This window comes from Malus domestica, chromosome 08 (assembly GCF_042453785.1).
Source record: "Malus domestica chromosome 08, GDT2T_hap1".
Taxonomy (NCBI): domain Eukaryota; kingdom Viridiplantae; phylum Streptophyta; class Magnoliopsida; order Rosales; family Rosaceae; genus Malus; species Malus domestica.
In genome coordinates this window covers 8,883,023-8,904,339 of record NC_091668.1, presented here as the reverse complement: position 1 = coordinate 8,904,339, position 21,317 = coordinate 8,883,023, and the positions used below count along the sequence as shown (strand labels likewise).

Below are 21,317 nucleotides of genomic sequence, written 5' to 3'. Positions count from 1 at the left end.
ATGATTTAGTACAAATGACATTAGGAAATATTATGGGAGAATGATCTCCTTTTATAGAAGAGAGTTTCTAGCTTTGCTCTAACATTGACACGTGTCGTGTTGTGATTGGCTTCTGATGTTAACACGTGTCGCACTATGATTGGCTTCTGATGTCGACACGTGTTGCACTGTGATTGGCCTCCTGGTTGGAGGGAAACTCTTCTGGGTCTTTGACGGTAGAACGTTGACCAGTGCTCGGTAATTTTGGGATTGGTCAGGTATGGTACAAACAAGAGGTTTCTTCTAACATGATCTAAAATTATTCATTTACTTCAAATATTTGACTTTCCTTTTGTCAATTTATGCATATAAATACATTTAAAACTTGTAAGTCGTGCGTAGCACACCGTGATTCCAAAAATGCATTATGCACGCGTGTGAGCGCGTGCATGAAGGCTAGTTTTTCAAGAATATGGATAGATACCTATAGTTAGTTTCTAATTGTACGCACGCGCTTGTATGAAGACTAGTTTTTCAAGAATATGGATAGATACCTATAGTTAATTTCTAATTGTACGTATCGATATTTTTTTACTTTAACTCAAGAGTAGGTATTAAATTTAATATTTTATAATTTAACAGTTGTCGTTTAAGACAGTAATGGAGTCAATATGGAGTCATTGACTTCTTATGTCCCCAATATCTTCATAACCCTAATGTATATGTATCTTTGTATTTGTATATGATCCATATACACAATTGCGGTAAATTAAAAGAATGATTCAAAAATACTTAATTATAAACTACTGCTTCTTTTCTGCAACCCCATGTTTAGTGACTTGTAAATTTTCTCTTTTCTTTCCTTTGTTTTTCTTCTCTTATTTCTTGTGTGCGACCGTATGGTGCAACAAGTGTTCGATAAAAAGGTCACTCGATAGTCCTTAGCAAAAATAGATAGAATGCGACATAATTCAGCATGTATACATCAAAAGCTCAACAAAATGATCTAATGAAGTTTTTTATGTCAAAATGTGACTCCATTGTTATAAAATTCTGACCCGGCTACTAATTTAAGAGATTTAACTTAAATCTCCTTTAATAAATAAATAAGTATTGTTTTTTTTTTTGAGCAGGAATAAATAAGTATTGTTAGGTATATACGCATGTGGTTGAATTATGAGATTGTGCAAGTAGAGTTGAAAAAAGTTGTTTATCCTTACATTAGTCGATTTTGTCTTACCTGTTACGTGATTAATTGCAATAACTTTGGACATTTTTCAACACCGTTTGAAAAAATTAGTCGTGCATACGCACATAAGCCGATTTAACGACTGATCTTAGAATCATTTATCGTGCGAGGTAATGAGAAATTGAGCCATTGTAATTAGAGAGGGGCAAGAATGAGAAAATAAAACGAAAATAAAAATAAAAAGTAATAAAATCACTCACATGGGACAAGAAGTGTGAGTACTTATAAATTAGGGAGCGTTTAACACATGACAGGAAACGCAAAGCTGTTATACACAACACAAACGTTTTAGAACGGCGACTGGGGCCCAACGAACTTTTTTGACCACTTTTTAGCCACAGATTTTTTTTTTTTTTTTTAAATTTTTTTATAGCCTACCACCAATTTAACAGCTGTAGATAAAGGTCCCCGTCAGTCAACCCCTAGAGCCTATAGAGTCACTGAAATCAACGGCTTCTGATCGAACCTGTCCTAAAAAGCAAACCCCGATAAAAGGGAAGGGCCTACTTGTAAATTACAAAAATTAAGATTAAGGATGACTTCAACGTCTTCCACGTAGGAAGGCCCCACTCCCAGGCTGTAAGAATCTCACGTGATTCCAGTTGAATCCCGTCTTTGACTTTTGAGGCTCTCGTCTAATAAAGCTCACTTCCCCCTACTCATCCTCGTCGAGCATCACCCTCACTTTACACCCCAAAACATTTTCGATTGTTTTGTTGTCCAGTGCAAAACGTGGAAAGTGATTGTCGATTGATCGATTTATAATCTCACGGTACAAACACGTTCGAATCTTTTAAATGACGAATTCATTTAATGTTTATAATTAGATTTAATGATTCAATTTCTGATACAATGATAAATTTTTTTAATAAAATAGTAGCCGATAAAATCTATAGAGAAAAAGAAAAATGACAAAAATTGAATTTAACCAAACAGCACTGAATCAGGAAGGTCATAGTTGAGGGCTACTTGAACATTGTCATTGATGTGGGAAGCAGTACGTTGGAGAATCATGACTGGCTTCCTCCATTGACTGGGTGAAGTGGAACCACGTCTATAGAGAAGCAAACTTTGCTGCTGATTATATTACTTCTATTGGACACAATTGCAATAATTTGTGTATTTGGGATGATTGTATTCCTCAACAAGTTAGGAACGGTCTTTTGTATCACTTTAGAGATCTTGAGTGTTACCGAGGTTTCTCTTTAAATTAAATGTTTTTTACCTAAAGGAAAAAGCTAATTGAATGGACGCCTTGCAAGTTGTCACATTAGTGAGAGTTCTAATTTCTATGAGAAGATACATCTCAAACATGATAGAGATGTGAAGTTACAACAATGGAATGATGAAAGGGTAAGCTAAGTGATCATGAGGATAATAATGCCTCTAACAAGTAGATAATATCTTGTAATTGTTTTCTAAGAACGCAATCAACGGAATTGTGCATGCATGCATTTACGTGACAAACAAAATGCTACGTACGTACGTACGCCACCCCACCGCCGTACAAGTATCAGTTTTTTTAGTAATTTTCGAATTTTGTGGCGAGAGACCTGAGAAGCACGCGCGGACAAGCTCAGTAGGGGAGCTCCCACAATCTGAACACAATCGTTGTAATGATTGCATCCTAGCCGCCCACGTGGCATTATTTATGGATTTTGGCCTTGGGTGAAACTTTTGGCAAGCAGCAGTTGGGAAGTTGATACCACAGCTGGCACCAAATCCCTAGTCACGGTCACCGACTTGTTTCGAATTTTACATACAACAAAACTGCGTACCAATGTCCTTTAGTAGATAACAAGCCCAAGGGCTGTAGGGCACTAACCTTAATGTGTTCTTTAGTTTCAAATTAGAGGTGTGTTAAAATCAGTCGAGTTTGATATAAGAAAAATGTACTATAATTCATTGTGTGATCGATCAATGATGAGTGTAGGAACGATCAAGAGACAAGTAAGAGAGATGTATAATAAATAAATTGAGATTCTATCATAAAATTAATTGATAATTCAGAGAGTAGTCTAACCTTTTATAAGTCTTCGCAATGTTTTTCTTTTAAATGATGTGTGACTCTTTTACACTTACATCCTCATATGCCCCTCATGCGTGACGAATTTTCAAGCCAAACACATTGACAACACGAATTAGGTGACGAGGAGTACATCTGGCCATTGGGCTTCTCACGTGGGTCAACCTTGCTCTGATACCATGAAGAAGTTAAGGTGCAGAGTAATCTAACCTCTTATAAATTCTTGCAAAGTTATTTCTTTCACCTATGTGAGAATCTTTTACTTTGCGTATTCAAACTTTTGTCATTCAAATGATTGTAAGACGAGGGAATTAAATTTAGATTTCAAATGCTAGGATGAATACTATTAATCAATTGAACACAAACGCCTGTCACTTAATACTACAGTTTAGTAGTATTCATCTTCATTTGTAAGCAGAGGTCTTATGTTTGATTCTCGTCAAAAATGAGTTTGAACCACATTATTTATAACACATTGTAAAACTAAGTCCACCCCCTCTCTTTAGTGTAGACGTTTGTAAAAAAAAAAAATAAAAAATTGAATACAAACCCCTTAAACATCGTAAATGTACGCCCAAACTTAAAAGAAATTAAAATAATTCAATCATTTGGTGAATAAAATCCAGTGATAAAGTTTGATAATCCATACTCATTACTCATCCATAAATTCCATAATTAGGGTAAAAAAATATGAAGAGAATAAAACAGAAAGTGGTGATTGTGTACGGTCGATTGTAGGCTGGAGGTAGGCCCCAAATTTGGACTCGTATTTTAGTTGGCAGATACTTTCACTGATGGGAGGAGATTTGGGATACCTGGTCTGGTAACTATCACTGGGTTCCGCGATGTCCCCTTCCAACCCAATTGTCGGTTGGGAGAAATTTTTTTATATGATCGGTCCACGGAATGATACATTTCATGTCATTATACAAATGATAGGATATGTGTGTTAAAAAATTAATTACTTAAAAAGTAAAATTTCCTACTGTTTATATAAAAACAAGTGGTATCTCCCGTGTTCCAGTCATTTTCTCACTGGTTGGGTCGGTCCTACAGTTAGGGTGGTAGCCAATACGGCAATACCGCGTGAGAACTGGTGCCTTGTCCTGCTCGTGCCGGTCAACAATTTGGTTAACCACGGTTGTTTGGTGTTCTCCTCGTTTTTCTTATTCCCCCCATTTTTTTATCCTTTTTTTTTGTTTTTTTTGTTTTATTTTTGTAAAATGATTATCTTATCACATATATGTACAATTTTCTTAATAAGGATGAGACGCACATACAGTGATAGATTCAGGATTTCAAGATCAAAGGATCCCAATATAAAAGTTCAAAAAAAAAAATATTAGACTAATTTGGTTCCATATCACTATTTTCTATTGAATTTGATTCATTGAATAAATCAAGATTAATCTTAAAGGTAATAAAACCAACAAATTATGCTCAGTAACATAACACAATTAGTGACTCTATAAAGATAAAATCTGTTAATGTAACATATATATATATATATATATATATATATATATTATTAATTGGTAGTTGGGACTAGAGTCTAGGATTAAAAAAACTAATGTGAATTTGGAAGAAATAAAATTAGGCAGCTAAAGGTGGTGGAACGGCAAATGATGGTGGGGAATAGGGTAACTTGGGTTTAAAGTTGAAAGGTTGCGATGATTGGGGCTGAGAGTTATTACATATAATTTGGGGATACCGGAAAAGATCGAGATTCTCGAACTCTGTAGAGAAATCAAAGATATTTTAGTTTTAAATTTTTTTATAATGACCTGGCTTAAAAATGTTGTCGTTTTGGCTAGGTTTTTTAAAACAAAAATTAAAAACCTCTTCTTTTTCTTTGTTATAAGCACGACTACCTGCACATCCATGGAGACAACATGCCTCTCCACTAAACCTACCCAAATTGTTGGAGGGTTCCCGAAGGTCGATCACAAGTGTTTCTTCAGACTTCCAAGGGGTCCCGGAACCCTCCGAGTCCTTATATGGATCCACCAATGCCCACACGTATTGATGCGCCCTACCTTTATTACTTCTCGTTTGGCACTAATTCGTTTTGTATGATTCGGCACTCATTCGTTTTTTATGTATTGATTCCTTTAAAAAAACTTGTGAATCCTGAAAATTAGTAAATGGTATCTTGATGCTTTACATACGTGTGTATAGATGTACGAACATAACTCTGGCCGCAAGTACGTATTCGCATTGTCTACGACGTTCGATCATTCTTCTAGACAAACAAAGATACGAGTAAACACATACAAATAACTAAAATGGGAGATAACCTACGCTGACTCGTAAATAGAAAGTATTGCGTACAAAATCATTGGTAGGCTTCCAAAAGATGTAACAAATCGCTTTTACACACAGAAACTGAAATGGACATTTGTTGAATATGCAAGCTGTTGACAGATGGATTCAATTTTTAAAATACATCACAAGACTTCTCACTCTAGTCTGTGGGGAAGATCTAATTAACTATATTCTTCTTACCAACCTACCCCAACCCCTATCCAATAAGGGATGTAGCTTGGAATCTATGTAAATTCATTTGGGTCAGGTTTTTCTGGATAACTATCCTTGACAATCTTTAATTTAATACATTTACGAGAATATAAATGTACGCTCTACATTTATCTCTTTCTATGTATGTCTGATTGTCTATCACGTCGAAAATTCTTATGTCTGGCAGTTGGGTACTAAGTAGATTGTCTGACTTACTCATAAAAAATTAGGGTCCTTTGCATTTAGGTATTACTTAGTCTCGTGCAGATACAAACCCCAACGCTAGTGAAGAACTTCCAGATTTAATAGGAATGAAGCTTAATTGGAAAGAAATGAATTAAAAATTTTCTTATATGATCGATTGGTATAGACATCAACAACTTCGAATTGGCTTAGTTTCTCATCAACAAATTAATGCTTCCTACTCTTTTATGGATAGGTCGGATAGTCCATTTAAAGTTAAACCGTCTGTCGAATACAATAATTGATCCTAAGCGTCACTAATCCTGCACAAGCATGAATAACCATCTATAGTCAATCCGCGCGCATGCATCCTAGCATTTTCTTGACAAAATGAAGCCGGGCGGCTGCGTACAATGCCAGAAGCCCATTGTTGTTGTCCATTACTTTTGTTACACTGGAGCACTGATTGAATCGAGTGCAGCTCACTTTTGGGTTTATGGGGCCTCAGGTTATACTGTGGTTTTCTTCCCTGTGCATGTGGATTGTGTGCATGGGCTGCACATGACCTGGTTGAGCGACATGACCGACCTACACGACGATAAAGCAATCAAATATCAATGTCATTTTAACAACGTTATATTAACGTATTGATACCAAATATCAATGTTATTTTAATAGTGTTATATTGACGTTTGATACCAAATATCAACGTCATATCAACAATATCTATCAGATATCAAAGTAACATTTGGATATCAATGTTGTTACATACAGGATTAAAATTTCATTTTCTTCAATTTTTTTTTTTTTAATTTTAGGGTTAATTGCATTTTACACAACAAGGTTTGGGCTTATTTACAAAATGAGTACGAAGTTTCAATTTACGCATACCAATTTAACCATTCTGTCAATTTTACCGTTTAATTAGACGTTAAGTATTGACGTGGCATAGACTAAGCCTACATTTGAGGTACACGTTGACTGTCAATTTCATACAAGGACTAAAAGAGTAAAAGTGTAAAGTACTAAACTGTGAAGTTGATGGTCAACGTGTGTTTCAAATGTTGTCCTAGTCCGTGTTACTTCATTACTTAATGCCTAATTAGACAATGAAATTGATGAAATGGTTAAATTGATGTATTTTAAAAACCACGTAGTGTAATATGTGACAAACCTTGTGTCTCAATTGCAAATGACCCTCCAATCTTATAGTGTAAAATATCGTTAACCCTTAATTTTACTTCGGAAAGGGAGTTGGGTCTGAAAACATTAATTTCAATGGTACAAGCGCCCACACTGCCTAAAAGTTGAATGTGGTCCAAACAATTTCCAGCCTGTTAATGAATCTTTCCTATGTATCATCATGATCAAGGCAATACCTTGAAGGCAACTAATGATATTTTTGGAACTACAGATAGTTATGCCAACTGGTTTACGCAGTGTGTCGGTTTTATTGTACTGGAGTTTGAATACCCTTTTCGTCAATTAGAGAGAAGTTTTAAAATATTACTTTGTCAAAAAAAGAAAAAAAAAACTTTTGAAACTCAACTACTCTACGACTCATGCTCTCCTAAGGTCCTCATTTTGAAGACCTGTGATGACCAAATGCATAACAACCACAAAATTATATTAGTTTAGATCAAAAGGCAATATATGACAACATAAGAAAGCAAAACAAGAAAATGAGTTTTCTAATGGTTCCTAGATTCTAAGTTGATTTTGCTTAATTTGGCACGGGTCCTCAAAACTTGACGACCTTAGAAGAGCAGGACTGACTACAATCATCGAAGTTAAAAACAATCAATTCATGAATTTGAGAACCATAGTTTACATAGACACAAAGTTACATTAAATAACCAATATTAATTAATGAAAATAGAACATAATTTTTTTGCTAAGCTAATGAGCTCTTACAAAGAAAATACTTAATTCTGGCCCTGCAGCACCATCGGGATTAATCATGTACAAAGCTTCAGAGTCCTTTGATCCAACCACCCTCTCAAACCTTGCCCTTATGTAAGTCAATTCCCCATCTCCTGCATACTCCTTCTGATCAGAAGGGCATGGAAGAACCCCTGCCCCCATCGAAACACCCCTCAAAGTTTGCATAACATGAAGCTCGTCCTCCGACATTTGCTTCCTCCTAATAGAATACCCTACCTTTCTTCCATTGCAATACACAGCCCACACAAACTCCTCCGTCAGCTTCTTCTTGTGCGTCTTCGTCTCGCTCTCCAGTGCGATTCGGACTATATCCGATGCCATTTCCTTGTGAAACACACTACTGTGCATTGGTAGCTCGAGCACAAAGAGTGGCATGCAATGAGGGTCTTCTTGTATTGCTAGGCTCACCCTCCCTTTTCGATACCCGAAAATTGTACCTGTTGTGGCATGATCCTTTAGTAACGGCTTTCGGGGTCTGCCTAGCAAGGCAACCATTTTGCAGCCTGATGTCAACATGGGGAAGAGCTTGAACATCTTGAGAAGGCCTCCGGATGAAGATTTCGACGAACGTTTTTGGCCCGGCATATGACCGTGCCGGATTAGGTTTAAAATGGCTGAGTTCTCTAAGTGGTAGAAAGGGCTAGAGTGCACAGAAGGCATTGTGGCTAGGGTTTGTGGTTCAGAAATCAATTCAACCAATACAAGAAGGGGTATATTAGATATGAGTGTTTGAAAATGTACGCGAGTTGGAAATATATATAGAGAGTGGAAGGTTGGAGAAAAAAAAACTTCAAAATTTAGTTTGGTCAGTCAATTGGTTATGTTTGTGTGTGGATACTTTCTGTTGGACGGCGTCGTTTCGGGGTTAGTTTAAGTTTATGTGATTGGAATCTTTGAACTTTGGAAAGGGAATGGAGACCCTTCAATTTTAATTTTTAATTTTTCAAGTTGGTTATGGGAGGGGGAACTTAATGGGACTAAATAGTAAAGAGTGATACGACAAAGTTTAGATATGAAAAGGGGACGGGGTTGAATGTGATAAGATAAGGAGAGCTCGGACCACACAAATTGTAGAGGAAGGGCCAGGGCATGAAGAAAAATAAAACCAACATTGTTCGGCTCTTATCATGTAACGAGTCATTTTTCTTCATTTGAAGATCATTCATTATGCGTAACGAGTCAAATTTCTTTACATACAACACTACTTGCTATGTGCAAGGAGTCATTTATTCTTATATATCACTCATCGCAAGTAATGATTCATTTTTTTTTGACAGATCACTCGTTACATGTGATAAGTCGTTTTCACTTGCAAATCACTGGATTACGAAGAATGATTGCTTACAAGTAACAAAGTATTTTGCGGAAAGAAACTCGAAATGAAATGTGGAAATGTTGGTTATGCATGTGGATCTCTGATCATCAAACAAGGCATCAATGTCACTAGCTTTATGCTTTTCCAAACCCCAATCCTAAATGCCTCAATATAATTATTGAGGTGCAGCTCATCTTCCCCCTCAAAATATTTTTCTCCTGTTTATCCATATTAATTGGAATTAAACTTTGGTTTCATTCCATTGTTTAACCAATCGCGCAAATTTGTCAAGTGAATCGTGGCTTAAGATAACGTCACCATGACATTTTCAGGTACAGTGCAAGAACCTTAAATTTTAGTAGCAATGAAATCATTAATTTGAACCCTAATTTTAGTAGCAACAAAATCATTAATTTGAAGCTCCACTACATGGTTAACAAGAGGGTCAAAACATGAGAGAACTAGTGTCCATGCTGGGGCTCCATGCTTCGCTATATTTAGTCTTGAATCTGTGCTTAGCCATAACTAGTAAAATATAAAAGATTTGGTGTTATTGATTATATACAACTATGTGTTTGTTCGTCTTACTGTTCATGGAGCATAACTATGGGAGCATCAAATCACCTAACAACACATCTGCTGGATAGTTTGGTTTATTGGGAGCATTAACTAAAGCTGTGAAACCTAGTTAGAAACTTAGGTATTGAGTGCTCATATAACTCATTCAAAAGAATTGGGATTTAACACCATGGCCATGTCCATTTCGCTTTTGGGAAACGACCCACTAACTGAGCAATCATGTACCACAAGCATATGGTTGGATAGAAAAGCTGTGGTCAGTTTAAAGCATATAATTTGGAGTTTGGGTACAATGCAAGACCAAGTTACCTGCAGCAAAGGTGGGTTCCATATGCAAATGCGTATGAATTTACCAAAAAAATTTTATTCATTGATGCAACATAAAGTTGCAACTAAACCATGATCTGACCACTTACGATAGAGGAGAAAACCAATAATATAAGATTGAATCGATTCGAGATTGGGACTTTAATAGTGTACTAGTGTAATTTTTCACGGTAATAGTGTAATTTTTTTGTCATTCTTGGTGTGTCAGTTTCTTGCTTAGATTTCAGATTAAACTCGAGTTTTTAGTTAGAGTAAATTGTAGTAATGATCCTTCAACTTTAACCAATTGGAGCAGTGGTCCCTCAACTAAAAATTTATTACCATTGGTCCCTTAACTCATCAAAACATGCAGCTATGGTCCTTTTTGCCAACTCCGTTAGAACTTCCATCAAAATGAGTCACGTGCCATGCACGTGAGGCTAAATCAAGAGGCAAATGTGGAAAATTAAGTAAGAAAAATTGTATCAATGGTCCCTCAACTTTAATTCAACTGGAGAAATGATCCTTCAACTTTAACTCAATTGAAGCAATGATCCCTCAACTTTAACTCAATTGAAGCAATGATCCCTCAACTTTAACTCAATTGTAGCAATGGTCATTCTAACATTACTCATTTTGACAGAATTCTGACGGAGTTGACGAAAAGGGTCATAGCTACATGTTTTGTTGAGTTGAGGGACCAATGATAATGAATTTTTAGTTGATGGACTATTACTCCAATTTGATTAAAGTTGAAAGACCATTTCTACAATTTACTCTTTTAGCTAAGCTCGAGAGTGAAAATTTGAAATCCAAGCTTGTAGGATTATTGAAGATCTTTAAGGATCGATAAAAAACCAACGAGAATGTAAAAAAATCCCTTTACCACAGCATCCTTTATCTCCCTCTCCAAATAGAAACCCTAGTACTGTAAGTCTTAGCCACCCGTCCTTTGCCTTGGCTTGGGGCCAACGTTAGCCTCTCCACTCCCCGCTTCCTAGCCTTTCCACTCCCCGCCTCCTTAGCCTCTTGACTACCCGCCTCTCATCCCCTCATTTCCCCCACCATTCCTCCTCAACCCTCCCTTTTCCCCCTATCTCTCTAGTTTTTTGTGCTGCGTAACACCTCTTCTTCACCATCCTTTTGTGGGCAACCAATTTTTGCGGCTTTGATGCACTCCCCTCTCCTTGCAAAATTCGAGATTTACTGCCTCACAGGGCCTATCCCCTTGATTTAGGCAAGATCTATGAGTTTGGTTGGGTATTGGTTGTTGGTGACTCGGATCCTCCTTTTATGACTTTTTTTTAGGGTTTTGTGGCTCTCCTTGACTGATCAATGGTGGCATGCCTTCAGTGACAAGATGTATGGGGGCTTTGCCTTGCTTGGCTCAAGTTTGTGGCAAATCTCACTAGAGTGGTAAAGTTGTAGGTTGAGATGAGCCAATCGTTAGAGATGAGCCAACCAAAAGATTTAGTTTCTCAGATTAGCGTAGGTCAACATAGGTTTGTTTGCACCGCATCTAGCGGGTAATGTCTCGCCTAGTGACTGATGTGGCTCCTCCTGTGAGCGATGATTTTGATGTGGTCTCGCTTGTTAGCGATGGTTTGATGTGGTCTCACTTGTGTGGCGGTGACATACATGTGCTTTGATATAAGTCAGTTGCACCTACTGTCTTTGTGGGAGATTTGTAGAAGAATTCTTGTGCTAGTGTGTGCACGCTTGTGATAGCCAATTAGGTCAAATATTTGGCTACCTCTAGTGTGTGCACGCTTGTACATAAATTCTTGCACCTACCTATCATCATTGTTTGTTTGTGTGAACTACCTCTAGATCAAATATTTGGTCACTAGAGATTGTACCCATATAACCCTTGTAACTGATACTGTTAATGAAAATCACCATCCTTTCTTTAAAAAAAAAAAAAGATCTTTAAGAATCTGCCTTTGTCAAAGATGATGTCAAAAGTTTGAAGAATTTTTTTTTATAAAATTTGGCGTCGTCTAAGACAAGTTACAACTTACCCTCTAAAAAATGACAGGCTGGTTGAGACCAGACTAACAACGCATCCACACTCAATCCATTTAGATAAATGCCTGTATGAAAATATAATTATATATAACACATTTGATTTGATAACTGAACTTTTGGATGATTGATATTTGAATATGATGTCTTTGGCATATAAAGCAAATTTAGAATAGATTAATTAGAACATTGTTTGAAAACTCCTCCACCTATCAATACCATCCGTTAGAATTATTATTGTGCTAGTGATGGGATCGTCATCTCTTTTGGTAATTCAAGTGACACGATGTCAAGAAAAAGCTTTGCTTAATGTGGATGTTAGCTAGAGATTAGACAATGTGGAAGACAATCCATGCCCAAACAAGGAAGTGAAAATCTCTCTCATCACTCAATCATTGATCTACAAGTTCTTAAGTTAGGCCCTTGTTTACTAAAAAGGCTTGGATTTTTGTATAAATAGACCTTAACCCTTTTCATTTGTTGTTAGTTAGTTTTGAGTTGGGATGCTTACTTTCCAACTGTAAACGCGAAATTTTTGTGACAAATCAAACAAAAACATGTGTACAAAATAATATTTGTATTAATGAGTTTAGAGTTGCAAGCTTACAAGGTTTGATCCTTTGATTTGATCTCCGAAAATGTAAAGTGTGTATTCTTAATTCAAGAGTCGTGATAACTTGATCTCGGATGAACGAACGCCTCAAGGTTTTGGCTTGTGGCGATGGAAGAACTGGCATATGTAGTGGTGCTTGATGATTCTTCACCGATTTGACGAAGACACTACAAAAAATATGGCCAATGCACACAAAAAGTTATTTGTGCCATACAAGGTCAAAGGGCACCAACATATGTGCCCATAGAGCAATATTAACAATGCAACAACTAAACTATATATGTGCCCTCTATAGGCGTGCCCTTTGATTAGAGGGCACAATATGGCCATCAGTGCTCAAAGAGTTGAGCACAAATAAGGGTTTTTTTGTGCCCTATTCTAACACCTGTGACAGATGACATTCAAATTCATGTTAGCACAATTTTTGTAATTGTGCTCTATTAGTTACATTAAAAAACAAAAAAAAATAAACAAAATGGAAATACCTTACAACCTGAATCAAACAATTGAAAGCACCAGATAAGAATATGAAAATATTGCTCATAGTTTCTCCTCTTGACAAATCAATCACATGCTGAAAACTCAACCACGAAATCAACATTATAAATTAAAGAAAAAAACAAGGCAATGATTTCAAACGTATATTCATCCTTTCAGGCAGTCATCCTTCCAGTGGAGGTGCCTCTGCTCCATGTGCCATCCACAGTAGTACCACAGAGATGGTGAGGGAGATGACAGAGAAAAAAAATGAAGAAGTTGAGAAAGTTAATGAGAGAGAGGGATGGGTGAAAGAGAGAGACGAAGAGTGATGGAGTGAATAAATGAGTCAATGCACAGGGAAAGGTGAAGACTCATGTGGGTGGGTTTTACAGGACACAAAAACCCATTAGAAAATTAGTAAAATAATTGATTAATTAGATTCTCCCCTAATAATTCAAGTTGATTGCAACTAGATATTTACACAAATTGTGAATAGGGAAAAAGTAAATGTAAAGTACACAAAAACATATATTTTTAATTTAAATATATTAGAGGGCACAAAAGCCTTTATTGTGTGTTTGTAAATTAATAAAAAAATTTCCATCTCTTATTGTCTTACATGCAAGCTGGACACAATTGTGTTCAAAATTTAGTAGGCATAAATACCAGACACAAACTAATGTGTTTCTTTGTTAGAGGGCACATTTGAGAAATTTTGGTGTTCAATGGAATTTAAAATGCACAAATATGTATTTGTGCTCAATGAAAATGAGAAGGGCACAAATCAATTGTGTTCTTAGCCCATTTTTCTTGTAGTTAATGTAGAGAATTTTTTGAATCTTCTGGAGTGTTTGAATGGTTGGGAAGTTGGGGGTTTGAGAGCTTCAGCATTTGGGTGTGAGAATGATTTTCTGGCTCACTTTCTTTGTCTTGGAGCCTTGTATTTATAGACTCTCCAAGCTTTGCATACGAAAGAACCAAGACTTTCATTTGTGTCTTGGTTCATGATTTGTGAGACAAATGGTACATGTCACGTAAGCCCTCGCATGTCAAAGTTTAATGCGTTGGTGAACATTAATTTTCACCAAAATTTGCATGTCTACACCAACATGATATCAGAGCATGTTATCTACGTGCACCTAACGACTAAAAACCCTTTGCGTCTCCAATTACGTGTTATTCACTTGAATTAGTTAAAAACACATTAGATCCTTGCACTAGTGTTTAAAAACACATTGGATCTATCCACTTGCCAATTAGCTTTTAGCTAGATGCTCACATCCTAATTATTTCTTTTGTTCCCGTTTTCACGATTTATACTGCTTCAGTTTGCTCACCACACTTAAGTAGCAGTGACGGAGCCATAAATTTGCAATGAGGGGGTCATAAAATAGAAGCTTTGAAAATTTAATCATACTTTTTTACTTGTAATTGCCAATTTATAATATTTTTTTCCAAAAAATTCATTAAAATCAATCAATCAATACCAAAATCCTAAAAATTTCAATAAGCCCAAGATGAGAAACATACAGACATGATTGAGATTTCGTGATACAACCAAGTGCGATAAAGGGTGACTGACCGAATTTGAACAACATATAAGCTTTGAATTAGGAGATATGAAGTTTGGGTGGAGAAGGCGTTTGCGTGCTTGATAAATCTTCAGCTTGTTTGAGAATTATCATGCTAAACTTTTTTTTCTAAGTGAAACAGAACAAAAATGACGCAATTTTGGTTTGTGTCAATTTAAAAAATATTGATTAAGGGTCTCCTTATTTCATTTGTCTTAGTTAGTACAGGGTCAAACAAAATTTCAAAAGGGAGATTTTATATGTTATTGGGGTCCGTAGCAGCCAATGCCTCCACATTGGCTTTGCCACGATGGTGATGCTCACCATCCTATTTATCACCGTTATAAAAGTTTAAATTTTAAGATATATGTAGTGAATATAAATAAATATTAAATTTAAAATTATTCAACAGTAATAATATAGTGTTGAATATTGCCACGACTTAAGAGTGATGAAAAAAATGCAACAAAAAAAAACAGAGGTATAGAAACTTGGAAAGTCTAGATTGGGCTTAGAAAGATAACAATATATGAGGCCATTAAACTTGGACCATCACACGGCCCATATAAGGCCTCAGAATCACCCTGACCCACTCCGCCTCCAAAAAGCCCGCGTTTTCCCGCCCATTTCAAAACTCTCCCAACAGTTTTATATTTTATTATTTTTTTCCGTAAATGTTTGAAAAAGGGTGTTATTTTTGGACCGCTTCTCTGCCTTTCAGTTCTATACACTTTCATTTCCTTCTATTTGTTCGATCATGATTAAATTACGTCAATATTTTATATCATTATTATTTTTTATCTTAATATCTTTATAAAAAATATTAATATAAAATATTAACGTGATTTAATTAATAAAATAGGAAGTGACGATGAGGATGGAGGGCAGAGAAGCAGGTCCGTTATTTTTAAAATATAAAAACGCGGATTGGGTGATTCAGAAAACCATCACTCACACTCGCTTATCTTCGTCTTCCTTCAATCGAATCCGTCAACGATTCAGCTCCAGAGTCCAGACGAACAGCCACCGCCGCCACCAAATGACTACTTCTTCTTCATTGGAAGCCAAGCAATTGGAGAAAATCGTAGCTCCGTACGGGTCCTGGAAATCCCCAATCTCCGCCGACGTCGTCTCCGGCGCCTCCAAGCGACTCGGCGGCACCGCCGTCGATTCCTTTGGCCGACTCATCTGGCTCGAGTCCCGCCCCTCCGAATCAGGGTATCCATCTCTCTATATCTATCTGTTATTTCCAATTCTTCGTGAATGTGTATGGATGAGCCGATGAGGAATTACATGGTGTATGTATAGACGGGCCGTTCTGGTGAGAGAATCGGAGAGGCCGGAGGGCGAACCAGTTGATATTACACCGAAGGACTATGCGGTTCGGACGGTTGCGCAGGAGTACGGAGGTGGTGCATTCAGCGTTTCAGGGGATACAATCATTTTCTCCAATTACAGGGATCAACGTCTCTACAAGCAATCTCTAAGTTCCAATGGTATGTGACGTTATCAATATCATAGCTTTTATAAGCTTGGTACTTGCAAGTTCTCGGAAAAAGGTTGGTAATTAACGCTTAATTTGAAAATATGATAACTTGTATTAATATTGGTGTTGTGGTCTTATGGGTCTCGATTAGATTCTACTCCTACACCACTCACACCGGATTATGGCGGGCCGGTTATTAGTTATGCTGACGGGGTGTTTGATGCACGTTTTAACCGTTTTGTCACTGTACAGGAAGGTATGTGGTTGTAGTGCATTCTTAGAAGTATATTCATTTGCTTTTCTGTTTATAAGATATGAGGGATTATGTGTCAAACTAATTTCTCATATTTTTGGTAGATCGTCGTGAAAGCAGCATTAATTCGATAACAACAATTGTTTCAGTAGGGATTGATGGGAAGGACATTCGGGGTAAGGGTTTATCAACAACCCATGTCTTGCTTCAGTTTACAGTGCCATAGTATTTGTTAACTGTTAAAGATATTGCGGTATCTTTGACATTGTTTAACTAATTTGGACTCAATTTGACATACAGAACCAGAAGTACTAGTGGGTGGAACGGATTTTTATGCCTTCCCGCGTTTGGATCCCAAAGGTGAACGGCTGGCATGGATTGAATGGTGCCATCCTAACATGCCATGGGATCAGTCTCAACTTTGGGTTGGGTATATCTCTGAAAAGGGGTAAGCGAATCTCCTTTCATGATAACATTGCTGCTCATTATCATCCCCTGCCCAAAAATTATCTTTCCAAGATAAATTAGGTCACGCTGAAGGAACTAATCACCTATGTCGGCACACACTTCATGCAGATTGAGTTCAGTTATATTTACATATAATGTAGATATATTTATGGATTGCTACCATAGTTACATATGATCAATATGGAATTATGTTTATTTCTCGCAGAGAAATCTACAAACGAATTTGTGTTGCTGGCTCTGATCCTTCCATGAAGGAGTCCCCAATTGAACCCAAGTGGTCCTCTAAAGGTACCTTTTTTACGTGGTTTGAGGAAAATTTTTAAGTAGCTTTAACAGGGATCAGATTTTTATGACTACTCTCTTAGAATCTATCGATTTCTTTCACTCCTTGAGTTTATTCGCATAGTGATATTTTTGTATTACACGTTCAAATATTTCTATTAACCTAGGCCAAAAACTGTTGAACTTTCAGTTGCTTCATGCCCTTGCATGCTTTAATTGGGTATACTTGAATGCAGGGTAACTATTTTTTATTACTGACAGAAAAAGTGGGTACTGGAATCTTTACAAATGGGTAAGTTCCGTACTTTAGCATTTCTGTCTAGCTTATTTATTGCAAATGATAAGAACAGTGTACTCCTTCTAATATGGTTAAGTAACATCTAGTTGGAACATGGATTTTTATTTTCTGCTTAATTGGATAACAGTATTTTGGCGTCAAAGAAGAGTGTGCTCAGTTTTATGTTTGCTGGAGTCTGCTGTCTCGTCGGACAACAATTATTTGTCAGTTGGCATCAATTGGCTTTCATATGATACATATTTTCGTAATGCACATTTTCTGTATCAACAGGTTGAGTCTAGTAATGAGGTCATATCAGTTTATTCCTTGGATGCTGAGTTTTCCAAACCATTATGGGTTTTTGGCATGAATTCTTATGAATTTATTCAGAGCCATGAAAGTAAAAACATAATTGCTTGCAGCTATAGGTAAGAATTATTTCTGGTTGTTTTGAGTTTCTTGTTTGGACTTGTAATTTGCAATGATTGCTATCTATTCTTGCTTAATAATGGATGTTTGCATGCAGGCAGAAGGGGAGGTCATATCTTGGAATCCTGGATGATGTGCACGGATCACTATCTTTGCTTAATACTCCTTTTACAGATATTGATAATATTGTACGTCTAGAAACCTTGTTTTCACCAAGTTTTTGTGCTGAAGTTGTTAAGTGCCTGACCTGATCATAGTTTTTTTGTTGTAAAAATTTCATATTTGTCTGTGCAGACCTTGGGGATCAATTGCCTGTACGTGGAAGGAGCATCAGAAGTTCATCCGTCGGCTGTTGCTAAGGTGTCTGCCATCTTTTATGTCCCATCATAAAACCTTTTTTCTTTTGCTAGGCAAATGCCATTGTTTTAGAAATTGAACCACTTGGGTTTTGTGTCTTGAAACATTTTTATTCTCCCTCGCAGGTGACTTTAGACAACCATAAAATGAAAGCAGTTGACTTCAGGATTATTTGGTCTTCTTCACCTGATTGCTTAAAATACCAGTCCTACTTTAGCCTACCTGAATTCATTGAATTCCCAACAGAAGTTCCAGGTCAAACTGCCTTTGCATACTTTTACCCACCATCAAATCCCAATTACCAAGCTCCTCAGGGTGAAAAGCCTCCACTGTTATTGGAAAGCCATGGTATGTGCCTATGTGGTTTAAAATTTTCATAATTATAATTCCTAAGTGGCCCTTATTTGGGCGTTTCTTTTGCAAATAGTTCTGCACCTTCTTAAACAATTGTGGGCATAAACCAAAAGTTTAACTTGACCAGGGAATATATAGTAATTTTTTGCAGAGGATACCATCATCTGCACTAGTAGCATTACAAGTACGCATATGCAATGCCTTTTAGTTAGGTGCCTTTTGTTGTCAAATATATTCATTCTCTTGAATGTATAGGTTAACTGTTCTAGTAAATAAATTTTGTTACATTATCTTTTTTTACTGGAAAATTTGGTACATTATTGTTTCTCTTTGATTTACTACAGGAGGGCCTACCTCTGAATCCCATGGAATCTTAAATCTGAGTATTCAGTACTGGACGAGTCGTGGTTGGGCATATGTTAATGTTAACTATGGTGGAAGCACTGGTTTGTTCTTAACCTTATCTTTTTCTTGTTTCACTTTAGGGGAATCTTTTCACACTTCTTCTTGAGTTTATAACTCTTGGATTACACTCAATATTTCAAATTCTATAACTTTATTTTTTTTTCTTTTTATTTTTCACATGTTTGGCTACCTATGGTGTTAGTTTGGCTGTAAAACGAATTGACTTTCAAATTATATTCTACTATATCTAACACATTGGGTTTAAAGGATATGGCAGGGAATATCGGGAACGGCTCTTGAACAGATGGGGAATTGTGGATGTGAATGATTGTTGCAGCTGTGCTAGATATCTGGTATCCATTTTATCTCCCCTCTCCTAAATAGTGATGTTAATTTTGATGGATCACAGTCAAGCCTGGTAATATAAACTTTGTTATTTAGGTGGATTCCGGAAAGGTAGATGGGGAACGACTTTGTATTACTGGGGGCTCTGCAGGTGGCTACACAACCTTAGCTGCGCTTGCTTTTAGAGACACCTTCAAGGCAGGATCTTCCTTGTGTGGTGTGAGTACCTAACTCCATACTCATTGTTAATTTCTCGCCTGTCAACTAATTTCTCATTTTCTCTTAATCTAGAGAACAGGAAGGGCTATATTATTGCAATATGTAAAACTTATTGTTTTGGATTATTTCAGATTTGGCTTCTTGTTTTCTTTCGTCTTCCTATTTTTTTCACCCGCTTCCTCGTGTCACAACAAAATATCATTTTATACTGCACTACATTCTGTAAGAACTAAAAACTGAATATCTTCTTCTTTGTATTGGTCCCCGAACAGGTAGCTGACTTAAACATGTTGAGGGCAGAAACTCATAAATTTGAATCTCATTATCTTGATAATCTCGTTGGTAAATCCAGAGATGACATTTGGTGCTTTACGTTGCTCTTTTGTTTTTGTTGATATTGTCTTGAAACTGAACCAATTTTAACCGGTTGCAGGCAGTGAAAGGGATTACTATGATAGGTCACCCATCAACTTTGTCGATAAGTTTTCTTGCCCGATAATCTTATTCCAAGGGTTGGAAGACAAGGTAAGCAGATGTTGCCTTTTCTTTACCAGTCACCATACAATAAAGCAAGAATATGTTGATGAGAAAGGAACCTATGAATTTATCGATAAATGTGGTACATTTGGGTTTTAGTTATCATCTTCAAGTTTGATTTTATAAACTACGATTTATTTTGTAGGTTGTACCCCCAGATCAAGCTCGTAAAATTTACCACGCTTTGAAGGAAAAGGGTTTGCCTGTTGCTCATGTGGAGTATGAAGGAGAACAGCACGGCTTCCGCAAGGTATTTTCTATTCTATTTTCTGTTGTATGCTGCATTAACAAATTCAAATGATCCGAAAGAGTAAATTAACCTCGTGCTACTTGTATGCAGGCCGAGAACATTAAGTTCACGCTGGAACAGCAAATGGTTTTCTTTGCACGTTTAGTTGGACACTTCAAGGTTGCGGACGAGATTAATCCCATCAAAATTGATAACTTCGACTAAACATTTAACCCGAAAGAGGCGCCTCAAGCTGGAAGCTTCGAGTCTTATGTTTTCATATAGGTTTACAGGTTTGCTTCTTCTGAGGATACTTTTGTGCCATCTGAGTAGAAAACAGTTTGCTAGTTTTAGTAAGGAAAACTGTGGATAAATAACAACTTTGAGATGGAGCTTGAAATATTGGCGCAAATGGGATGGCTACTGGATACATGCGTAATGTGGTATTTTAAACCCTATGTGATTTTTGTGTTGATGCGCTTGTGTATCCTCGGTTGTATATCAATGTGTGTATTTTCTCTCAATAGACACGAGGAGAAATATATAGCCGCTTACAAGGCAGACTGTCTCGTATTGAGTGCAATCGATATTTTTAGCGGTTGAACTTTTTAGTCTAGAATTGACTAAAGTTGCTATCTTCAAGGACCATAACAATAAATTTTACGTGTCATGGGACAAAGTGTCTGTTGATTACACCAGTTATTTAGATCAATGTGATCTGTTTTTTGTACCGAGTTTAAATTCTTTTCCAGAAGTAAAACTTAATTACATAGCACGAGATGTTACTGTAACAAAGCAAATATATGTATAAACTTTTGTTCACCGATTTTTTGTAACGAGTTTGAATTCCCCTTCTCGAAGTAAAACTTATTCGACACGCGGATGACAC

At 36.7% G+C, this 21,317-nt stretch overlaps 1 protein-coding gene and 1 pseudogene across 1 annotated transcript; one reads left to right on the top strand and one right to left on the bottom strand.

Moving 5' to 3' along the window:
* Window positions 1–7,740: 7,740 nt before the first annotated feature.
* LOC103421141 (protein MIZU-KUSSEI 1-like) lies at window positions 7,741–8,838 on the bottom strand. The gene has a single exon (XM_070826787.1). It carries the CDS (start codon window positions 8,556–8,558, stop codon window positions 7,854–7,856), a length of 705 nt encoding a protein of 234 aa, XP_070682888.1. The 5' UTR covers window positions 8,559–8,838; the 3' UTR covers window positions 7,741–7,853.
* A 6,841-nt stretch (window positions 8,839–15,679) lies between these two features.
* On the top strand, window positions 15,680–20,989 carry LOC103441288 (uncharacterized; annotated as a pseudogene).
* Window positions 20,990–21,317: the final 328 nt, after the last annotated feature.